This window comes from Miniopterus schreibersii (genome assembly GCF_964146895.1).
Source record: "Miniopterus schreibersii genome assembly, chromosome: 4".
NCBI lineage: Eukaryota > Metazoa > Chordata > Mammalia > Chiroptera > Miniopteridae > Miniopterus > Miniopterus schreibersii.
Genome location: NC_138105.1, coordinates 24,959,790 through 24,981,877, shown reverse-complemented (window position 1 = coordinate 24,981,877; position 22,088 = coordinate 24,959,790). Strand labels below are relative to the sequence as shown.

Below are 22,088 nucleotides of genomic sequence, written 5' to 3'. Positions count from 1 at the left end.
GGGTGTAGGGGACGCTGCTGAGCTCAAGTGCAGACACAAATGGGCAGGTCTGCCTGTTCATGGCCACACAGACTTCTCAAAGCATCAGGGGGCCTACTGCTCTGCCGTATGCCTATGGTGAGGCTTTGGGCGCTATCCTGAGGCTCCAATTTCTCTGGAAAGGAGCATAGGTCCTCCTGATGCCTGCTGGATGCAAAGGAGGCAATAACCATGCCCCCAAGGCACTTTTGAAGAGACAGACACAGATCCTTCTGAGCATAGGGCCCAGTGGTGGACAGGGGCTCCAGCTTATGCCATTAGACCCTGAGCATCCTAAGTGATTTGGTGGTAGGTTTTCCAAGTTTCAGAAGTCAGGATACACACATACTTCACACCCTGCATTTCCTGCTTTTGCATCTGGTAAGGGCCAGGAGATGCTGGGTCAGGGCACGCTTCCTTCTGAGGAGGGTATCCTCACAGACCAGTTTCCTGCTATTGATTGGGCAGGTAGGATTCCCCAGCTTCTGGACCCTCCTCTGCTCTATGTTCCTCTGAAGAAAACCCCGAGAGTGACCTCTACTATCTCCTTCCCTCAGCACAATGTGACAATCATCAGACACCACGGCTGGCTTTGTGCTGGGCACTAGGCTGTAGACATCTCAGAGCTCAGATGCCCATGGAGCACACTGGCCATGTTACAGAGAGGGCTAACATCAATCCTAGTTGGTAACAGGGTTCTGGAGTCTGAATTCAAACCCTGACTGGCTTTCTCTGTGACATGTGACCCTCTCTGTGGGGATAACAGGGTGAGGAAATACTCCAAGAAGGGGAGATAACATTTGAGCTGAGTCTGGAAATACGAGCAGGACTTATCCAGGCAAAGAACATGGCAGATTCTGGGAATGGAATTCTATAGGTCAGGGTGAGTGGAGCTGAGAAGATGACAAGAAAGGCTAGAAATGCCTGCAGAGCGGCCAGTTCACAGTGGGCCTTGTAGGAAGGTAGAGGAATTGACTTTCTTCTGAGAACAATAGTGTTCTAAGCAAGGTGTAACATGGCCAGATTTGTGTTTTTGGAAAGAGCTCACTATAGCTGCTATAAAAAGCAGGAAGATTAGTGAGAAAGGTATGAGAGTTGCTTTGGCAGAGACTGGTGGCCAACTAGGAGTGGTGGCTGCAGAATCTACAGGACCTGTGGAAAGTGGGCTCAGCCTATGGACCACCTCAGGCTCCCACTGGCATTGGTGCCATGCCTACCTTGGGCCCTAAGGTGGCCATACTTCTTTGATCCACTAACAGGGCCTCCTAGTGCTTGCCCACCCCGTGCCTACAGCCTGGCCCAGGGGGCCAGCTCATCCCACCTCAGTTCCTGGAGGTGTCATCAGCAGCTAATCTGGATCTGGCCCCCCTGGCTGCAGGCCTCCCTGACAGCTGTGGTGACCCGTCTCTTTTCCCTTCCTTGCTGGTTTCATTCACCTCAGGTGTCAGGGTGAGTAGCTATGTACTTGGAGGTACAGGGCAGCTGTGTATCTCCAAGTGCATAGCTACCCTGTACATAGCTACCCGGCTGTGCCCTGCTCACAGAGATGGGGTCTGTGGGCATCTCTGAGGATGGACTTCATCACACACACACCAGGATTTTTTTCACTAGCCTTTCCCTTCCTTGCTTTCTTTTTGGGTGGTGGGAGTAAAGTAAAAGGCAACTGGGCACTGGTGGTTGGGAGGAAGGTGGGAGAAGCCCCAGGGTGACTAGGGTGGGGTCGCTCTCCCCAGAGAATTGGTGACACAGGAGGAGGTCTGGAGTCTGACTGGATGGTTAGTTCTGACTCCTCTGCTAACCACCTGGCTGACTTCAGCATGTTACATACATCACTGCTCAAAGCCCCGCTTTTCTTATCCATAAAAGGGGATACAATCGTATGAAAAGGTGCTCAGCATCACTAATCATTAGGGAAATACAAACACAAATCAAAACCACAATGAGCTATCACCTCACGCCCACTAGGATGGCTGTCATTTTTTTAAAAAACAAGAAAAATCCCCAAAAGCAACAACCCTAAAACAGAAAATAAGCGTTGGCAAGGATGTGGAGAAATTGGAATCCTTGTGCATTGTTAGTGGGAATGTAAAATGGTGCAGGCACTATGAAAAACAGTATAGCGGTTCCTCAAAAAATTAAAAATAGTATTACCATATGACCCAGCAGTACCACTTCTTGATATATATACAAAATAATTGAAAGCGGAGTCTGGAAGAGATATTTGGTACACCCATGTTCATAGCAACATTATTCACAGTAGCCAAAAAGTGGAAGTAACCCAAGTGTCCATCAGTGGATGAATGGGTAAATGAAATGTGGGTGCATCTGTCTGTGTGTGTATATGCGTATGCGGTAGTTTCCCTCCTCAGGAGCTGTTTGTGAAGTCCGATTTATTTGTCCTGTGCCGTAACTAAGAATCTCTTTTTATTAAACTTTATTTTGAAATAATTTTTGATTTAGAGAAAAGTTGCGAAAATAGCACAGAGAATTCCCATATACCCTTCATCCAGGTCCCCCTAATGTTCACAATTTACATAACCATAATTCATTTATTATGGAAATTCACATAGGTTACAATATTATTAACTACATTTCAAACCTTGTTCAAATTTCACCAGTTTTTCCACTAATGTCCTTTTTCTGTTTTAGGATCCAGTCCAGAATTTTACATTGTATGTGGTTGTCAAGTCTCCTTAGTCTCCTCCAATCTGTGATACTTCCTCAGTCTTTCCTTATCTTGACCTTGACACTTTTTAGGAGTCTATCAGTTATTCTGATGAGTGTTCCTCAATTTGGATTTGTGTGATTTGTCTCACGATGAGATTGAGTCTGTGAGTTTTTGGTAAGGATACCATAGAAGTGATGTTTCCTCAGGACATCATACCAGTGGGTACATGATATTGATAAGGCTTGTTACTGGTGATGTTAACCTTGATCACTTGTTTAAGTTGGTGTCTGCTGGGTTTCCCCATTGTAAAGCTACTATTTTTTCTTTATAATTAATGACTATCTTGGGGGAGATACTTTGAGACTATACAAATATCCTCTTTCTCCAACTAAAACAACTATTTCTGTGGCACTTGCCTAGTGGTAATTTTTGCATCTTCCACATTCCTTCCAATTTATCAATCAGAATTCTGCAAAGAAGAGCTTCCCCTTCACTCCCACTTATTTATTTATACAATTATTGCTTTATATCAGTACAGACTCACACATACTTATTTTGTCCCATGAGTTATAATCTAATACTCTCCTTATTTATTCTGTTGCTTCAGTTGTGCCAGCTTGACCCAAATTATTTTTCACTTGAAGGATAAAGAATGTAAATGTCAGGGTGAGGTCTTTCGTCTGTCTCTGGAGTCAGGGCTAGAGGTGCCTGTGCTTGGCTCAGGGAGGAGGGGTGCCAGTCACCACAGGAACGGGAGCAGGAACAGGAACGGGTGGAATCTGGCCCAACAGGTTGAAAATGGCGCTTCTGTTGGGGAAGGAAGGGACCCCAAACATCCCAGACCATCTGCTTCTCACTGAGGCCTCCTGCAGCGCTGAGAACAGTCTCCTTGGGCACAGATCCCAGAGGGCAGAGGCCCTGTGTGTGAGGAAGTTCGGAGGCCTCCAGCCCTGAGGCTGAAGGAGCAGGGAGGGCAGCACACGCCCTGCTCTCTGGGGGGCCTCCATTCATCAGAAGGTCCACAGGCTGAGCAGTAGGGGCGAGGCTAGCTTCTGGCTAGGGTCTAGGTGTGGGCTGGCTCCTGCCTCAAACACGTCCTCTTTTCCTACGGAACATCAGGTAGCCTTGACTCCCTTCAGTCCACAACTATGCAGTCACCTCTAAGCCAGGCACCACTTCTGGCCCCATGCTCCAGAGGCCCTGAGAGAGCCTAGTTTCAGTAAGGACCAGCCTTCTCCTTTTTTTTTAAATCCTTGCCCGAAGATATGTTTATTGAGTTTTAGAGGGAGAGGGAGACAGAGGGGGAGGGAGGGAGGGAGAGAGAGAGAAATATCAATGTGAGAAAGAAATATTGATTGGTTGCCTCTCCTTACACACCCCAATGGAGGATTGAACCCATAACCTAGGTATGTGCCCTGACTGGGAATTGAACCCACAACCTTTTTGGTGTACGAGATGACGCTCCAGCCAATTGAGCCACCAGCCGGGGCAGGACCAGCCTTCTGTGGGTAGCCACCAGTGGCCTGAGGCAGGGCTGCTTCCTCACCAGACTTCTAGCCTTTCCAGCAGCTAGGTGCTTCCTCTAGAAATCCGTGGGTGGAGCTGCTGGTGGTTTTGACTTTAAGCATGAAAGAATCTCCAGCAAAGGGCCTGGACCTTCAGAAGCACTAGCCTTGTGCATCCTTCCTGGGACCTGAGGTCAGGGTATGGATGGACAGAGCAGGACACACTGATTTCTACCCACAATCCAAAGTTAGGAGGTAAGAACATGGGGGCCTCATCTCTGCTAACAGAACATTTATGGGAGGCATTGGGAGCAGCAAATAAGGTAACAATGAGACAGACTGAGCCTGGCATCTGGCTGGTCACCAGGGAGTGCATATGGCAACAAACAGAATGTGCCTCCCCTGGGGCCTGGCTGGGCCCGGCTGGGCTCTGGCAAAGGTGAAGACTTTGAGCAGTAGGCAGGCTTAGGCTGTTTTCTTTCCATCAGGCTTGCAGGCTGTCTTGGGATACTGCTGGCCAGTGTGGAGACTGACAGCTTGGTTATCAGGATAGCCTGAATATTAACCAAGTTCACACTCAGACCTGCCCTTTGGCAGATTCCAAAGGGGGTAAGGTGTGGGGACCTCCGCCTCCCCCCAGCACTAGCAAGACTTTTATTACCAGTCAGTGCTTCAGAAAGATCTTGCTAGAGAACAAATAAAGGAGGCTCAGGGGCACTCCTTAGCTCTGGTCTGAATGTGCTTCCCTGTTTGTTTATCAGCTGTCTCACCCCAAACAGTTTGCCTGTGGCCTCTCAGCTATGTTCCTCCAGACAATGGCCATCAGGATCTCAGAGCATGCCTTTGTCCAGGGACTGCTTCACCTATACCTCCTGCCAAGTTTCTGGATAAACAGACTTTGTCTCTCCCTCCTGGTGGGCAGCAGAACCCTCACACAGAGTCCAAGAGGCAGGTTGTCAAAAAACAAGGCTTTGGCAGGGCTCATCAAAGGAGCTGCAGATGCCTTGGGCCTCTGAAAGGACTATAGTTTGTCCCTTTTGATAAGCCAAATTGGTTTATAGTCAAAGCTAATGCAGGCCTGCCTTATTATCTGAAAACTTGATATAGTTTTAAGCAAGGATCCCCATTTGGAGCAGAATGGTGCAGAGAGAATGGAGGCCCTGGGGAGATGCTAGGTTGACTCACGTGCCCTAGCAATTGGCATAGACAGCCCAAGGCTAGTGGTTTACCGGACTATAGAGAAGGTTCACAGTGGCACAGACCCCATTCCATTCACATTCCCAGAGTGAAGCCTGGTAGAGCTGTGATGGAGTCCATGCTGGGATTCAAGAGTAGAGCCAGGTCCCTGAGTGCTCCTTCTCCTTCCCTCAGGTTCTCCATTGCTATCCCCACCATCCCACTCAAACTCCCTGGATCTTTCACTTTGGGTAAACCTCTGATGACCACAGAACTCTTCACTGAGGCCTCTCCACCTATGGTTAATTTTTTTTTTTTTACCTCAATATGAAGAAAAAAGGATACTGAGAACATTTTAAGGTTTAGCCCACCTGAATCCCCTGAACTCCAAATTACAGAGGCTTAATTCCTGGTGAATGTAGCCAGCAGATTGGAGGATCCCATCTTCTAATCAGCCCTATTCATATGGTGGCATCTCTACCCCAGGTTCCATAAGTTAAGAATATTGGGACTCTTGTCCCAGCTTGTTTGTAGAGGGGGGCTGGTTGCCCTTGTCCCAGCTCACTTGTAGGGTGGAGGTTCCATGGTGAGAGAGGCTGAAAAGACAGAGGCTACCACCTCCACTCAGCATTCAACTCATAAAATAGGGGTGTCACTCTGAGGGCTGCTTTCTCTGCCCTCAGCTCTGGAGCAGGAGCTCACAGATTTTTGCTCGCGGAAAGGTAGTCCATTAGAACAGACAGCTCTGAAGCTGTTCCTACAGAAAATAACTTCATTTGAAAGAGTGTGCAGAAGTTGAAGACTGAGTGCTGTTGAAAACAGTGTAAATTGTGGTGATAAAGAAGAGGAGGATGGGAGCTCCATTAGAGCAACAAGCTAACCCATAGGTCAGCTAGTTTACCAGTGGCAACCAGAAAAAGAAACAGCTCAGAAGATCCCTTCTAGAGTCAGAACAAACCTTAAAAACTTGCCTGGAAAACTAATCCTGGAAAGGGACTTGAATTAATTGAACTAGACTGTGGGATGATTTATGTGCTAGGGCATTGTTGAAAACTGAAACTATCAGCTGGGTGTGATATCAGCAAAGGCAGACAGCTTAATAGAAAAATCAGGGAAAGAGACAGTCAAAAAGAGCCCTGCTAAAACCATTACCATCCCAGGGTGACTGTCTCTGCATGGGCCCAACACTGTGCCCTCTGAGGAGCAACATCAGAGGCTTCACACTGAAGGAAAACCAGACATCACTAAGAGTTCAGCCAAATCACTAAACAAATCAACAAGCAAATAAAAACAAGCCTCCCTAGGGTGTGGGTGGGGTTCAATGCTCAGAGTTTCCACAATGGATTTCCTAATATGTCCAGTTTAAAAAAAAAAATTACAAGACATACAATGAAACAGGAAAATATGATCCATACACAGTGGAAAAAGCAGACAACAGAAACTGAATGAAAGGGCCCAGATGTCATATTAACAAAGACTTCAAAGCAGCATACTTAAAAAAGTAAAAGAAGGTATGATGACAATGTCTCATCAAATGTAGAATACCAATTAAGACATAAAATTAGATTTATGTGTAAAAATTAAGTAGAAGTTCTGGAGTTGAAATATATAGTAACTGAAATTAAAATGCACTAGAGAGCTTTAACAGTATATATGAACAGGCAGGAGAAAGAATCAGCAAACTTGAAGGCAAAACAGTAGAAATTATGCAATCCAAAAAAAGAGAGAGAAAAAAGGGAATGAAGAAAAAATGAACAGGGCCTTAGAGAAATGTGGAACATCATTAAGCACAACGACATATTCAAAATGGGATACTAGGAGGAAAAAAAGAGAAAAACAGAAAAAATCTAGTCAAAGAAATAATGGCTGAAAACTTTCCAAATTTGATGAAAAACAATCTACACAGGTCAGAGCTCATCAAACTCCAAGCAGAAAAAACAAAAAGAGTTCCACACACAGACATATCATGGTAAAACTGCTGAACAACAAACACAAAAAGAAAAATTTTAAAGCAGCAAGAAAAATATGACGTCATATACAAGGGGGTCCCAGTAATATTTACATTTGATTTATCGTCAGAAACAATGGACGCCAGAAGGCAGTAGGATAACATATTCACAGTGCTGAAAGAGAAAATATGTCAACCAAGAATCTTATCTCTAGCAACACTTTCTTTTGAAAATGAAATAAAGATATCCCCAGATACGTAAAAACAGATAATTTTTTGCTAGCAGTACTTCCTTACAATAAATACTAAAGGAAGTTCTTTAGGAGTAAAAATTTTTTTAATGCAAAACATGCTCTGAAAACTACAAAACATGTTTGAAAAAAGTCAAGACCTAAATAAATGGAAAGACATCTCATGTTCTGTTCATGAAGCAGAAAACTCAATATTGTTAAGATGGCAACACTCTCCAAGTTGATCTACATATTTAACACAAAAGATGCTCAATATTATTATTACGGAAATGCAAATCAAAATCACATACTTCTGAACATCCATTGGGATGGTTAAAATTAAAAAGATATACAATAGCAAGTGTTTGTAGGAATAGGCAGAAAATGAAATCCTCATTCATTGCTATTGGGATTGTAAAATGGTGCAGCCGCTTTAGAAAACAGTTTGGGTGTTCCTCAAAAAGCTGAACATAGATTTACCACATCACTCAGCAATTCCACTACATATATACTGAAAAGAAATAAAAACAAATGTCCATGCAAAATCTTGTACACAAAAGTTTGTAGCAGCATTATTCATAATAGCCAAAAAGTAGAAACAACCTAAATGTCTATCAACCTATGAATGGCTAAATAAAATATGATATTTCCATACAATGGTATATTATTCAACTATAAAAAGGGATGAAGCACTGACACATGCTACAACAACATGGATGAATCTTGAAAACATTATACTAAGTGGAAAATACTAAGTGTACATGATTCTATTTACATTAAATGTCTAGAATAGGAAAGTCCATCGAGACAAGATAGTCTATTAGTGGTTGCCAGGTCCTGTGGAAGAGAATGGGAATCAACTGCTAGTGGTATAGGGTTTCTTTCAGGGATGGTGAAAACATTCTAAAATTAGGTAGTGCTGATGGTTGCACAACTCTGTGAATAATATACTAAAAACCACTGAACTGTACATGTTAAAAGTGAATTTTATGGCATGTAAATCATATGTCAATATGGCTGTTATAAACAAAAATAATTAAATAGCCAGCTTCTTTTTCCCCAACGGTCAAGAAGTTTTCAGCTTCAAATAGCAACTAAGTTGTAGAGAAGAAATTGGGGTGATGTATATTCTATTATTAACTAACTACTACTTCCTAGTTTCCGGTGAATGGAAAATAAGGCTGTGATCGAATGTATTTTTTCACTCTTAAGTGGATCAATGTTAATTTTTCATTTATATTCATCTCTGAGATTAAAGTCCATTTATAGAGGGATTTTATGCCTTATGGTAAAAGCCTTTTGGTCACTGAATACAAAGTTCTTGTTTCTAAGCATCTCTTTTGCTTCGTCAGGTTTAAGTGTAACCTGCTTTGCTTATTCATTCATGCTGTTTGTTCTAAGTTATGGTTTTGCTTAGGACAAAGGTGTGAGGTTGGTAGAAAGGCAGTGCCCTTTAATGAGGCCTCTAATGTGTCAGACACTGCATCAGACACTCTCCTTACATTTCTTGTCCAATGCTCACCTTATCCCCACGAAGGAATATTACTGTCTCCTCCTTGAAGATGAAAAGCGGGCCGATAGGGGTGGATGAGTAGCCCAAAGCCACATAGCCATAAGTGGCAGAACCCAGGGAGCCTGTGCTCTTTGCTCAACATCAGGCTGCCTTCCAAAGTTTTCCATTCTCTGCAGTTCTTTAAGGTCCTTTATGCCTCTGGTAAAGGCTAAAACTTCGACTACTCGGAGAGTTCAAGGTTGAGGATGATTTTCAAAGGACAGAGTGTGACACCACGTGTTTTCCAAACTTATTTTCATTACTCCTAAGTGTTCAACATTTCATTAGCAATTTGTGAAGCACCCGGCATGTGCCCAGCCTGTGCAAGCATGAGTTATCTCAAATGATTATATGAGTAGGTCCAGGTTTTAGAGCTCTGTCCATGTGGAGGAGAGTGAGGAGGGGGTGCCTCTCTTCTGCTCTAGCCAGAGAGCAAGGGCACAGGGGCCCGACCAGGACTGCTGGGCTAATGCATGCACGTGTGCGTGCCAGATCTGTCCTATAAAGTATGCTTGACCTTGAGCTTTGTGGAGGCAACAACCATGTCTGTTTTGTGCCCCACACAGAGTCTGGCCCAGAGCAGGTGTTCAATGACGGTTGGATAAATGATTAAGCAATTCCCTTTACCAATCCACTAGAATGTGGGCTGCTCACTTCAATGCTCTGTGCTTTCATTTCCTCATTTGTAAGTGGGGATAAAGAGGGTACCCATTTCACATGGCAACTTTGAGACCCCATGAGACAATACAGTCCACACAGCACTCAATACACTGTAGTTGTCATTCCCGTTATTACTATTGGGAAGGATGAGAGGCACATCCTTCTAGGGCAAGAGTGACCTCCCGTCCCCTTTTACTTGGTGACCTGGGTTTTTATTTCTTAAAGCAGAAGTGAAGGCTAGGTAGTCCAGCTACATGGAGCTCACTGTGCTCTGTTGGGGAAATCTTGGTCTGAGACCCTGAGGATGAGAGAAGGGCACAGTAACCCTGGGAGGGCACATCCAGTGGCCCCACTCTGCACTGCTTGTGCCAGTTGGTTCCCACATTCCACTCTCTGTCCAGGGGAGGTGTGTGGGGGTGGGGGTTATGTTTCAGAAATGTTAGTGTTTGACCTGAAAGCACAGGTCCAGAGAAACGCCACCTCTGATCTTGTTCTGTAGATGTCTGTGTGTGTGTGTGTCTGTGTGTGTGTGTGTGTTGCGCACGCACGCACGCATGCACAGAGACCCAAGGCGCAGATCCACCCCATCAAGGAAAAGATTGTCTCCCACTGAGCCTATGATGTCACTGTTAAACACAGAGAGTTCCTTGGGGCCCTGACTAGTGGGATCCCCAAAAACACCCCTCAAACCCCAAGGGTCTGGGGACAGGCAGGACCTGAACTCCTCAGGCATAGCCCCATGGAGGAAAGGGTTCTTTTTCAGGCTGACAGCTGATTTACTAAACTGCAGCCCCATGAGCAACAGCTGGAACTTTGTCTGCCAATCCTGTGTCCTATTACCAGGCCCTTTGCAGCTTTGCAAAAAGACTCCTTGGGTCCAGCAACTCCTCGAGAGAGGGCCTAGCCCTGGAAGCCAACCACAGGTGGCCCTGAGGTCCAGCTGCCTTTCTCTGCTGGGTATGAGCAGGACCTCTAAAGGTAGATGGCAGCCTGCATGGGCCTGGGGCAGGTGCTGCTGTGCACACATGGACGCCTCCTGTGTAGCATGATATTGACAGGGCTTCTTGAGCCCTTCTTCAAGGAGGGAAGGGGGACCTAGAGTCGTGGCTGCATGACCTCCAATAAGAGAATGATGGAGAGCTGGTCCTTGCTTCGCCCTTCCCAGCACTCCAATCAGAACTTCTTCCCCTGCTCCATTCCCCAGAGAGCAAGATCAACCCACTGCTAGGGCCAACTTCATGGACATGCAACCTGTGCAGTCACGCAGGGCCCATATTCTGATATTAATGTCTTGAAATTCTTAATAATTTTTGAACAAGGGGGTTCCTGCATTTTTAGTTTGCACGGGGCCTTCAAATTAGGTAGCCAGTCCTGCCCACAACCTTTGCTCATGCAATGCCTAACTCCACACCTAACAGCGTTTCCTGTCTGTCTCTAAGTCTTATCTCTCCTTCTTTAAGGCAGAGTCCTGACAGAAAAAGTTCAAAAAACCAAGGAGAGAGACCACATTATCTTTAGAAGAGCTTTTCTGCTCCCCGGCAGATGGAGTGGTGATGATTGAGATAATGGATACATTAATACTCCTACCAAGCTTGAGGTCTTCTTGGCTCTGTCCAAGGCTGAAGGCTGTGGTGGAGGCCTCCTGCCCCTAGTCCTGTTGTCACATTCCTTGCTGAAGTATATGGGATGGAAGTTCATTTTGTCCAGCCTTTGGAATTCATGTCCAAAGCAGGAGATGTGTACAAGGTTGTGTTCAGAGACTTGAGTTGGTAACTCACATGCCCTTTTACTTGTTAGGACTTCAGACAAAACCCAGTCTCAGAGCCTCAGTTTATTCTTCTGCAGAATGGGTCACACTCCACATCATGAGGCTTTGGAATCTCGATTGCTAATCTTACTGTGTGTTAGAACAGATCCCAAGCTCTTTTCTGACAGTTTGGCCAGTGAGTTTTGGAAGCGGGTGGCCATTAATTCAGGTGCGTATCCTATCTTTTCCAATCCTTGGACTTGCCAGGCCCAGGAATCTGGCCATACAGCTTTGGAGAGTTTGTGAGTTTTCCCCTGAAGCCCATTCAGGGACTGTAGGTGAAGCAACCCTACTTTGGGCATGTTTTCAGATTTCTCCTTGGATTGTGCCTGAAGGATAGAGAGCTGAGTTCCTGGGCCACAGCGTTTTTCTTCGGCAGAGCTATGCTTGAACCATCCCGCCTGTGGCCAGCATCATGGGCACCAAGATAGGCTGCCTCATGAATCTTGCTATTATCTTTAGGATGGGGGTATTCTCAAGGACATTATCCTCAACATCACAGAGTGACCCCTTTTGTGGAACGAAGTGTCTAGGAGGGACTTCTCTCAGTTCTCCATCCTCAGAAAAAGTCAGCTTCTGCAGAACGACTTTGTCCCTGTGTGCACTATGGTCCTGAGCGCTGAGCGGCTGGGGTGCTCAGAGCCTGGTTTCAGGGCCTCCCTGGCAAGTAGGCAGCCCCTGGGCGGTACAGCTGCTGGTCAGTCTGCCCTCAGCTTGGTTATTTGCAGCCCCTTCTCCCCTGTGCTTTCTGTTTGCCCCAATTCCCTTGGCTTTTTGTTTCACACTTTTCTTTTGGATTTGATCTTATACACACCTCTCTCTGCAGCAGAATGAGGTGTGACAGAAATATGTGACTTCATTTTTCAATCTGTTTTAGGGAAGTTGTGAGCATTGAGAACTGAATTGCTTTGAGACAGTCATGAAGCATCACCACCAGCTAGTGGAGCTGGGATGGGAGTGGGGTGAGAGGCAGGGTGTCTTTTCTCTAAACTAGCAATTTTCAACCTTTTTCATCTCACAGCACACATAAACTGATTACTAAAATTCTGCGGCACCCCCAAAAATACATTTTTGGCCGATCTGACCAAAAAAAAAAAGGTATAATTTTGTTTCATTTACACCAGATGGCTCTGGTTATGTTGGCTGTTGTCATTTTTTAATTTGACAATCTAAGGGAAAAGAGATCAGTGCCCCTGACTAAATAGTCAGGTACTGCATGTTTTAAAAATTCTTGTGGCAAACAGGTGTGCCAAGGCACACAGCTTAAATCGCTGCTCTAGACTGATCATCTGGCCACACACAACAACCTCCTGACCCACAGCCCCTAAATGCTCATTGGCACCTGCTTATTTTTTAAATAAATGAAAGTTCATTGAACATATGTTGAAATTTTTGCAGCCTCTCTTGAGATTTTGCTGAATTAACTTCAGTCAAGAGCTGGGAGGAACTGGAACTTTGGCTGAAACCCTCATTCTATGTATCAACCAGCAGGAACTTGTTAGGGTTATAGCAGCCCATGGGCCCTGGGGAATGGGAGGGCCCCACTTCTGGGAAGGCTGGTAGGAATGAGCATGGGGTACTGTAGATGGGAGATAAGGTACATATACTCCCTCCAGCTCAGTGGGGCCCGATCCAGGCTTCTGGTGTGAATGGACCATAGGGCACAGGGTTCTCTGGAGGAATCTGCTCAGAGCATATAATCACAGACCCCCTAAGACCACTTATACTTTCAACAAGGCAGAGGAAACTTTAACACCTGGACCAAGTGGCTATTCCCACCATCCTGCCCCTCAGGAGTTTCTAACACCTTCCTTCTGTGCTGTGATGCCTTCTGAAGTAGACATGCCACCTCTGCTTCATGCTACTTTGCAGCTGAGGGTCACCAGTCACAGCGATGGCCTCAGCTCACTTCTCACTGTGCGATGTAAGCAGAGCCAGAGGCATCACCCTCCCTTTCAGAAGAGGAAGGGGGTTCTCAGGGAGGACAGTGACTTGCCCCAGGAAAAGGTAGTCAGGAGTCCTCCCCAGTGCTGTGAGGCTTATGCCCTTTGCACAGTGGCTAGCCTACCCTGGTTGCTGGGCTGGGGCTGGGCGTGCTGGCAGGTGGTGCTCACACTTCACGCTGTTTTCCCTGGCAGTGGAACCTGGTGTGTGAGGAAGACTGGAAGACTCCCCTCACCTCCTCCCTGTTCTTCGTAGGCGTGCTCCTTGGCTCCTTCGTGTCCGGGCAGCTCTCAGACAGGTAAGGAGGCTAGGAGGGGGGAGAGATGGGATAGGGCCCCTTGTCAATTCCCTGCCTGTCTTGGGGTTGGACTGAATTCAAGGTATTTCCACCCAGAGAAAGAGAGGCCCCTTGGGCCAACAAGCCAGTGACAGGAGGAGCCATGCTGTCTCCTGTTCTTCCTACCCTCAGCCCCGGCTGGGACCCAATGGGAAGTGGAGTCCTCATATTACCAAACCCCTCCAAAAAGTACGCTGCTATCACCACTGCATCCCAACCCATCCCTAAGTCTTCGATGACATCACCTGTCCACAAACAGCCATCAGCCCAGAGTCAGGGCCAGATAGCAAGCAACCGCTTGCTAACTGTGCACCACTTCTGCTGCAGGTCGGGCCTCTGCCCAGGCACAGGGGCCACAGAACTGTCCTGAAGCTCAGAGTCTGGAGGAGACAGCATCACAGCTCCAGGAGAAGTGCCCACTGACCCCTGAATGTTCTGTGGGGACAGAGCAGGAAGGTGGGAGTGCTAAATGGCAGTGCTGGGGAAGACTCCCAGAGGGGTGGCTGTGCCTCTCCTAGTTACAAAGCCCACTGGGACCCCAAGCTCAACAGCCTGAGACCTGAGTTTGGAAAATGAGGTGGAAGACTGTTCTGCTCACACCCGTGCTCCATTCCTCCCATTGGTCACTATAACAAAATGTGAAATTAAGACTTAAGCCAACTACAGGATCTCTAATGAACATGGCTGGAAGCTATACGTCCCACAGAGCAGTGGTTCCCAAGTTTGGTTGCAAAATTAGACTCACCTGGAAAAATTGTTTTAATCCCAATGTCCAAACTGCATCCCAGACATAAGAATCTCGGGAGGCAGGTGCGGGCACCAGTATTTTTTGAAGGTGATTCCAAGTGCAGCCAAGGTTGAAGACACTGCCATAGAGGGGATCTTGTTTCTGGGCTGATAGAAGTCCCATGTTACTGATATTAGATGTGCCTGCAATCTGTGCTGTATCTACCCTCTAGAAATGTGCTGGCAGCTTCTACCTGTGGATTATTCTCAAGTGATTTCCACGTGGCCTTTGCATAAGTTGCTCTGCGCTTTTGAAATATGGAGGTTTAGAATTTCAAAAGATAACTCCTGGGCAGATGGATGCCTGAGGCCACAGCCTGGGAGGATGTGAATGACAGGGAGAAAAGCCTGTCATAGCCCCCAAAAAAATAAAGTCTACAGAGACACCTGATTCAGCGCTTCCCGCATGCCGGAGCTGCAGTGCTGCTGTGACCTACCTGCACGTGCCATGTTCTGTGCTGTTCTGTACTCTACAGGTTTGGCAGGAAGAGCGTCCTCTTTGCAACCATGGCTGTGCAGACTGGCTTCAGCTTCCTGCAGATTTTCTCCGTCAGCTGGGAAATGTTCACCGTGTTATTTGTCATTGTCGGCATGGGCCAGATCTCCAACTATGTGGTCGCCTTCATACTAGGTAGGAATGGCTTCTGACCCTTGGGGCTTCTCCTTCCAACCCTCTGAGAGGCCCAGGAAGAGGGGGCATCGGAAAGAGCACAGGGAGTGCTCTTAGCACAGAAGGAAGCACCTCAACCCATGAGCTGTGCTTCTAAGATGGGATCAGCCTGGGATATGTGTGTGGGAGGGGGACTGTAGCTACAGGTGCTTTGATCCAGCCATGGGCAAGGCAGGCCCTCACTGGGTCCTGAAACGTGGTGGTAGATAAGAGCTCAAGCTGATGGGAACCAGCCACATAATTACTGAGACACATATCAGGAGCATAGGGCTTGGGAGAGACATAAAGTGGGAGGTCTTGGGGAGGGATGGCCTAGGGATGCATGTGATCTGAGCTGTGAAAGCTGCCTGCAGACTTCCTTGAGACTTCTGCCTGGGACAGGGCAAAAGAGTGTTCCTGGCAGCTGTGCATAGCCCATGGAGGGACTTAGGATAGTTGGTGTGACCAGTACACAGGTCGAAGAGGCACATGTCAGACAGGAGATCAGTGCCAGCCCGCCATCGCTGGACAGATAGGCTCTCACCCTGAGTCAGAGCCCACCCCTAGAGCATATCAGCTGTGTGCAGGACTAGCCTCTTTGCTGATAGTAGTCCTGTCTCCTAGCAGCAGCCTTGCTTTTGGAATATCAGGCTCAAGCCAAAAAGACCATGAGGAGGCCCCCAGGGTCCCCACCAGCTTTTCCTGGGAGGAAGTGAGGTGAGCTCCAGGCAGGTGGATCAGGGAGTCCACAGGAGTGGGAGTCCCTAACATGCTCTCTGAGCCCACCTGCTCTCTGAACAGGTAAGAGAAGGGGAGATGAAGGGCACCGCTGGGACAATAGACACCAAATCCCATCAAGTCTAGTGTGATAATATATCCTTATGAGCTTGGTGCTATCCCAGTTTATCCCTATTGTCACAGTGTAATTTTTAGCAGTGCCCCTTTAATGAAAGTCTTCTTGTCTCAAAAGTCTGGATCTGGTAAGATGATTCTGATCCCTTTTAGGAATCTGGATAACTCATTGGATTTGAAGATGCTGTTTTCTTAGTTGAGGATGTGTACGCCCTTTGTCATGTTGCCAAGATGGAATTATTCAAATTCTACTCCTTTAATCATTTTCGAAGAACCCCTTGCCACGTGCCCAGTCTTGGTGCCTGAAGAGGGGAGGAGGGGAGAGCATGTTGAAGTCACATGAGCCTGGCAGATAGCACCCTCTTCACAGGCTCCAGCAGGAAGGAGGCCTCTCTCTTCCCTGTAGGGGGAAAGAGAGGAACAAGTGTTGTTGTTTTTTTAAGAAAGTCATTTGTGTAGAGGACACAGAGATCTTCAGGACAGTGGTGCTGGAAACTGGGGATTGGAGGAATTTAGGGCAGAAACAACACCTCTTAATGTCTGATGGCCCTGAGTACACGGGGTTTGGGGGCACAGCAGAGCCTGTTATTCTCACCGTTGAAATCCCTCAGAATCTCTCTTCCTTGTGGTGATCCTCCCAATACCTGAAAAGTCCAATGTATGGCTCTGCTTGGGCCAGAGACTAAACAGGCCTCCTCCAAACAGAGGGCTCGGCCAGAGGCCAGCACACCCTTGCAGAAGGACATAGGGCCATCTGAAGTAGAAGGCAGAGGATTATGGTGAAGCCAGGGAAGCCCTATTATCGGGATTGGGAGCCAGGTGGGGTCTGTGCCAGGCATGGCATCCCTCGGGTTCTGCTGAATGGCCAGCATTGAGACCTGCCTTTCCAGAGGCGCAAGGTGCTTCTGGGGCCATGGAGCCTTCCCAGCATGAGTGAATGAGGCCAAGACAGCCCACCCTAAGCATCCTGCAAGAAAGTCCTGCCCAGCTGGCCCTGACACTACAACTTATTCCCCTCCCTGCTGCCCATGCTGAGAAGAGGGAGAGGGCCAAGGAGAAAAGAAGGCAATGTACAAGCCAGGATCATGGGCAGGACGCTGGGTGCAGCATTAGCCTGTGCCCCAGGCTGTTGTGGGGTGCTCTGGGAGCCTTCCTGGCTGTAGTTGTACTCAACTGTGCTCTGTGGGAAGCTGTTGACTTTGTGTCCTTGAATGGGATGCTTTGTGTTGGGTTCTGAGGTCTGAACCTTCTTAGGAGAGTCACTGAAAACCAACCAGCCCCCTGGAATGGATGGCTGGGCTCCCTCATCAGCACGTGGGATGCAATGAGGTGACAGGACCAGCACATGGGCACAGCTGTGGCTGGCTTGCCTGCAGCACAGCAGCTCCCTCTGGTGTTTCAGGCTAAAATCATGAATTTCTGGTTTTAACTAAAATAAACCAGTGCTTGGGAACTGGGCTGACAAGTCATGTCTAGGCCTTCACTTTGCCCTCTGGCTCTAGAGGAGAGTTGGCAAGACTCTACACTGATAATCTCCAGTTTTAAGTCTTCACATTAATTCAAGAAGCTGAGTTGCTCCCTTCTCTACGTGGTGCAGAAATGGATCGTCTCCTTGCTCTGCCTTTTAAAAAGCCTGCCAGAGACATAGGATACAAGAAAAGGGACAAAAGGAGCAGTGCCACTGAAGGGAACATAAAGTGGCTACACCTGGAAGGAGGAATCCTGAATGACACTGGTTTAGGAGGAAAGGACCATTCAGGACCAAGAACACTGACCCTCCCCACACTCTAGCTGCTGTCACAACCTCCTACTGTTTTCCAGAAATAACGCTTTCAACCTGTCCACAGTCTTGTGGATAGACTGCCAGTGGCACCCCTCATAACTAGTTGCTTAAATTTATTTCACACTCTTAACTGCCTCCTGTGTTGACTGATCCATTAATTTAGTATTTTCCCAGTGCTCCTAACATCAGCCTCCTATGCAGTATTTGTTCCAGTATATTGAACTATTTAAAGATCTGTTTCCTTCGATAAGTATGCAACTGATTGCATCTTCCTTTATTACTTTGGCTACCAGGAAGCTCAGGCAAAATGGAGATTTAACTATATCAAGTATACAGCCTTTATCAGCCACATATTTTTTAAATGTTTTTAAATTGAGACATAATTTGTATATCATAATGCCCGCTCTTTTAAAGTTTATCACTCAGTGGTTATTGATATATTTACAGAGTTATACAGCTATCATCTCTATTTAATTCCAGAATGTTTTCATCTCTCCCAAAAGACACCCTGTACCCATTAGCAGCCACTCCCCAGTCCCCTCTTTCCCCACTAATGTACTTTCTGTCTATATGGATTTTTCTATTCTGGACATTTCTGATCAACGGGATAATACAGTATGTGGCCTTTGTGGCTGACTTCCTTCACTTAATGTTTCCAGGGTTGGTCCATGTCGTAGCATGGGGCAATATTCCCTTATAAGAACATACCACATCTCGTTCAGCCATTCATCAGTCTGTGGACATCTGGGTTGCTTCCACTTTGGGGCTATTATAAACAATGTGCTATGAACATTCAAGTACAGGATTTTTGTAGATGTGTGTTTTCAGTACTCTTGGGTATGTACCTAGGAGCGGAATTGCTGGGCCATATTAGTAATGTACGTTTAACCGTTAAGGAACTGCCACACTGTTTTTCCAAAGTGATCAGTTGCATATTTTTATTCTTTTCTCCAAGACACAACTTTTAACCTTTCTTTATATTTTATTTTAATGCTACCATCATTTTATTACATTTAAATTGTAAGCTGTCTCAAAGTCTTCAAGGGATGAAATGGGGTAAAAATACACTTTAAAAGATGCAGGAATTTGCTGAACCCCTTGTTTGTACCGCACTGTGTGAGGGATGAAACAAGGGCTCCCTCCTGTTTCAAGGAGCTCACATCTGGTTGGCAGAGGCCCCCAATGCAGTTACTGCTAAGGACATGGGTCATCGTGGGTGGGGTGCAGATAACTTTTCTGGGTATATACAGAGATAGGAAAGCTTACTTCTAACCAGAATGATCTGTGAATGTTCATAGAGAGGAGATAAGAGGCCCTGAGCAGAAGAATATCTGTTAATTTGAAGAGAATTCTGAGTATTTTCTGGGGAGCAAAGAAAGATTTTGCTGTCTTCCTTTGGGTCTCTTGGTCAGAGGCACTGTACTTTCCATCATTCCTCTAACACCTAGTACATTTCCACTGTTTGACCAAGATAAAGGAATTATCTGTTCCCGAACACCTACCAAATGCCAGACTCTCTACAACTTATAATAATGTACTCTTTCATACATCAGGTCCCATAGTAATAACTTCATAAAGTAGAATTATCAGTCACTTCAGCAGCAAATGACCATCAAGGAGTCTAGGCTCTCTGAACATGCCTGATGGAGGCCACTCCTAACCCAGGGGTTCCTGGGTCCAACACTATATCCTTGCAGCTGCACCATAGTCTTGTTTCTTGACCTGAGTTCTGCTGTAGGCCTCTGTTGGTCATTCATGGAGGGGCAGGTCTTACCTCCATGTGGAATGGATTCAGTGGTTCCTGACTGGATCCATGATCGACTATCATAGAAAGGCCCTGATTGGTGTGGAAGTGAGCCTGGCCCTATCTGAGTCACTCCTTGGAGAGAGTGCTCAGATTCAGTTGGTGGTGACAGGCAGTTGGCAAACACTCTGGCCAGGACATTCCCCTTTGGCTTAGATGTAAGAGTTTTATTCCCAAGAGACATTCAGAGGCCCAACGAGACCAAGACCAACTAGGCTTTGCCTTGGGAGCAAAAACCTAGGGAGGAGAGGAGGCGAGGACAGTAATATCCAGCCAACAGAGCCCAAAGTCACCACTGTCCCCTGTCTCACTGCCAGCTGAACACATGGAAATTTTGCAGCAGCTTCAGGCCATGAGAAGTCTACAGGAATCAGGACTCCTCTCTTAGTGTTCCTCAGAAGGGGCTGGTTGGTCTCCAGTTGGTTCAAAGACCAGCCCAGGCAAAGAAAATGCAAATCTCCCCTTCTGAAAGGAGATATGGTCTCATCTATGTGTCTCCTCTGGAATCTCAGTTGAAGGACTGCTTGATAGGGCTCGGGCTTTGCCTCAGATAATTTTTTTTCTAGACGTTATCCATAGGTCAACCAGACCAGACTTAAATCCCGGCTGCCCCATTTATCACATATGTGTGAATTTTGGCAATTTGTTCCAACTCTTTAAGTCTCAGTTGATTGCATATAAAATAGAAGTAATAATCTATTATAATTATTCAAAGAAGTAATGCAGGTAAACACTTAGTCGGGAACCTGACACAAGGTGCCTACTCAAAAAAATGCTAGCTATGAAGATGATGATGATGATGATGATGACAATGATGGTAGTGATGGTTTAGGAAGGTGATTATCTAAAAGTCGGAGAACAGGAAGTCGTGCTAACAAGGAACTATTCAAGTTTGTGCCATCCATATTGCTCCACACACAGAAAGGCAGAGAGGTAGATTTATGAAGCTTCTGTCCCCCATGGTTACTCAACAAACTCAGAACAACTATGTTCTGGCCTGGGGCCCAAACTTAGAGAGGGAGATTATCCAGGAATCCAGTGGTACAACTTCTCTTATCAGGGTCATGGAACTATGAGGGAGCTCCCTTGGCCTCATGATTCTATGAGAGTCTCACATGATCCTTTCTGTTTTCCACAATCATGTGCTCTGCTGCTTCACTTCTGAATCTCTGCTTAGAAATAAAGCACCCCCCATCCATTCCTATATCATGATAATCACAGGCAATGTGTTTAGAAACCATGGCATGGGCAGCCTTCCTGTGGAGTGGTAGGAAGGTCATTAATGAGGTACGAAAAGATCTGGAAATAACATTCCTGATCCTCAAAGAGGTCAGGCCCAATCCTTGGAAATGAATTTAGGGGCTGAGAAATGCCTCTAAATGCATTTATGGTTGGTTGGGTCTCTTGTCCACAGTCTAGGATGAGTCAGGCATGCAGTCTGGCTGCTTCTATCAGTCCGGTTTTAGAAATGGCTGTTCCAGAGGGAGCCACAGAGGCATATGGTTCAGTCATGCTGAGTAAGGAAGAACTGGGGAGGGGGTAGGAGCGGGTAGGCGGTGACCATGGGAAATCAGTAATTGTACAGCTTCTCTGTAATTAGCCCTTTATTCCTTAGCCTCCGCTCAGGGCATGTAAACATGATTGAGAAAATCTGTCTTGAAAGCCAAGCCTAAATGACATTTGAATGGTCTATTTTGTATTTTCTGGGCTACTTCTCTGTAGTGGTGGAAAGACCTCAAACAAAAAGCGGAGTGGTTGCCACTGGCCAGATCTCCGTCCCTGGGGACCACGAGTGGGCTCTGTGGAAAGGGCCTGGAGCTGTGTGACAACAGAAGGAGCTTGTTCTTGGATTGTGAAAGGCGGGCAGCACCTCTGGAAGAACTGGTACCAAACCAGCCGTTGTGGGCCTGAACAGAGCAGGACCCAACAGCCACCTGCATGTCCTTTCCCAAAACAGGGCCCAACACCAAGCAGTCCTGGGCCTGTGTGGTGGTCTGGGAAAGCTCAGTGGAGTTCCCCTGGGTGTGTGGCCAGCTCCAGGGCTGCCGCCTGCCAGACCAGCAGGACGGCGCCTTCTTCTCTTTCCTTGGTCTAAATGGCCTGTGTCAGCCTGTGGCTGATTCCGGGGCACAATGTGGCTGCGGGGGAATTCAGCCCCTGGGCGTTGGGAGCCTGCTCTGTGCACGTCCAGAACCAGCTGGATTCCACTCATCATTGCTCAGGGCTCAAGGGTGGCTAAGAGCACCCTAGCACCGCTCAGTAACTGAACTCTCCAGTTTCCCAAGAGGCCAGGGCTTGTGTATGTACAGTGGAGAATTGTGGGAAAGGCTCAATGCACTGTGACCCCACAGAGCCCCCCAGAAGAGCCC

At 46.8% G+C, this 22,088-nt stretch overlaps 1 protein-coding gene across 1 annotated transcript in view; it reads left to right on the top strand.

Moving 5' to 3' along the window:
- The window catches only part of SLC22A4 (solute carrier family 22 member 4), a 43,200-nt gene that overhangs the window by 1,523 nt on the left and 19,589 nt on the right, over nucleotides 1–22,088 (top strand). The window contains exons 2-3 of the mRNA XM_081136358.1: nucleotides 13,703–13,806; nucleotides 15,108–15,262. Of these exons, the coding sequence (XP_080992484.1) occupies nucleotides 13,703–13,806; nucleotides 15,108–15,262 (259 nt within the window). The remainder of the gene's footprint in view (nucleotides 1–13,702; nucleotides 13,807–15,107; nucleotides 15,263–22,088) is intronic.